Source organism: Acartia tonsa, chromosome 3 (genome assembly GCF_053477335.1).
Source record: "Acartia tonsa isolate MP-2025a chromosome 3, ASM5347733v1, whole genome shotgun sequence".
Lineage (NCBI taxonomy): Eukaryota > Metazoa > Arthropoda > Copepoda > Calanoida > Acartiidae > Acartia > Acartia tonsa.
The window spans coordinates 31,556,612-31,558,853 of record NC_137262.1 but is presented as its reverse complement, the minus strand read 5'-3'; the positions used below and the strand labels follow the sequence as shown (position 1 = coordinate 31,558,853).

The following is a 2,242-nucleotide window of genomic DNA, read 5'->3' as shown; positions in this document are numbered from 1 at the left end:
TTGTGAAGTTTTCTTTATAATGGAAAACTCAATAAATGCATTAGAAAACGAGATGTTAACGGATAAAAAATCCTTACTACTTTATAAAAAAAGGATATTCTACCTAATATATATAGACTTCGATTACACAGTGCAGTTAGGAAAGCAAAGATCCAAAGAACACACCTTAGGTTTTAACTATAAATACACCCATATCTTGTAAAGTAGTAAATTACATTCTAACACACAGACAGTCCAAATTATAGAGCAGGAACGCTTATAACAACCACGAATTAAATTTATTCTATATGATATCAAACCCTTTAATCCAACTCTATTTTACATATGATTTCAGAGCTGTACCATAAAAATATCTATCAACTACTCCAAATAAAGAAAATCATAATTTATATCAATCAAATTTTATATTTAGTTTTATTGATAATATTATTCATAGACATATAACATATATATAAATTCACAGCCATGTATGTACTCTAAAATAGCCGACTTAGTTTATTTTTGTTGTTGGCTTTTGTAGTACAATATAATGATAATAATAATTGCATCACTTTTTGCAGACATAAGTAGGAACAATTGTAAAACTCAGTGAACAATTCAAAATTGATTGTTCTGATCTATATCATAGTAAATATTGTCTGTATCAAATTGTTGCCTCTGGCTACTGCCAAATTGTTGTTGTTGATGTTGGGTTGGCTGTAGAAGGGTCTGAAGGTTGTTGGCTTGCAGATGAAGAAGTTGGTTTTGCTGCTGGGAAGTGGCTGGAAGGCCATAGGCCAGCTGGTGGGCAAAGGCAGCCGCGTTGGCTTGCTGTTGCTGCTGATAGTTAAAGTTTTCCAACTTGGGGTTGGCCAAAATGTGTCTTAGGTACTGTTGGTTTGATGGCATTGGGATAATGATGGCTTTGTCTCCATTGGGGAGGGTGGTGTAGATGGATCCCACAGTGCTCAGGTCAGGGATGGAGGTGTAGATGGAGGACACGGTGGAGTTGGTGGAGCTGGAGCTGTCATAATTGTAAACATCCTGATTCTGTTGCTGCTGACTTTGTCTAAATTCATAATATTTGGCAGCGTCCTGTTGGCTCTGCATGACAAGCTCTTTCCTGGGGGTCTCAGAAATGGCAGCCTTGTGCTTCCTGTATTTGGTGAACAGGACAGCAGCGAAGAAAATAAGCAGTGTGCAGATTAGGACAGATACAAGACTGGCGAGCAGAATTGTGTTCTGGGGCATCTCAACATCCTCCCTAGCAGGCTCTTGCTCCTGCAGGGGTAGGTTAACATACAAGGTACGGTCGACAGGCAGATAATCTTCACTAATCACTTCATTCTCAATATTCTCGGACATGTCAATGTATTCAGCACCGAGAATGTCGATCAGAGTTTTCTCCATGTCTTCAACAGACATCAGTGGCTCGTCAGGGATCTTCTGGAAGGCTTCCTCAACAATAATTTCAGCTACTGGAGTTTCGGTGGTCTCAACAGCCTTGGCCTCGGTTGTGGTTGAGGTTGTGCTGGGCTTGGCAGTAGTGGCAGTCATCTTCAACAACCAGGGAGGAAGGTTGGACTCCTTGGTGTTGGTATCAACCTTATTCTTGCAAGTATAATGAACCTCAAGATATTTATAAGTTCCAGGGCAAGCATCACCAAAAACCTCGCTGGTAACATCAATAGAACATGTAGCTTTTCCAGCACACAGAGAGTTGACCTGTCTCAGTGTTGTGGGCTGGATACATCTGGTGGACCAGGCCTGGTTATTTTCAGTATTACACTTGCCAGCCTCAAATCTGCCAAAGTTGGCTCTCACTGGAGAAATATATTTTCCCGTTTCACATTCCAGATGCATTACGGTCCCTTCACAACCGTATTTACTTTTTCTCAAGCAATATGCACTACCTATCAAAGGCATTAATATTAAAAGTTTATGGAAATACATTTTTTGTGTGTGTTGTCTTTGCGACGTTTAAGCACTAACTAACTTGTGTACGGGCTCGGGCGCACAGACTTAGCAGTGTGTGTGCACGGAGCGCGCTCTACACACACACAGGTTCACCCCATTCCCTTCTCCTATCCCAAATACTATCCCTTTTTCCATACAAAACTATCCCTTGCATAAATTCCCCCCCATATTCCCTTAATAATACCCTATTCCCCAAAATTATCATAGCTGAGCTCAGAAAAGCACTAGTATTGTGTCTATAAGAACACGGAGGGGAAAAATAAAAGGGGGTGGGGGACATCAAGGG

At 40.6% G+C, this 2,242-nt stretch overlaps 1 protein-coding gene across 1 annotated transcript; it reads right to left on the bottom strand.

Annotated features, from left to right (window-relative positions):
- Nucleotides 1-385: 385 nt before the first annotated feature.
- On the bottom strand, nucleotides 386-1,981 carry LOC145313915 (uncharacterized). The gene has a single exon (XM_080153569.1). It carries the CDS (start codon nucleotides 1,930-1,932, stop codon nucleotides 598-600), a length of 1,335 nt encoding a protein of 444 aa, XP_080009695.1. The 5' UTR covers nucleotides 1,933-1,981; the 3' UTR covers nucleotides 386-597.
- Nucleotides 1,982-2,242: the final 261 nt, after the last annotated feature.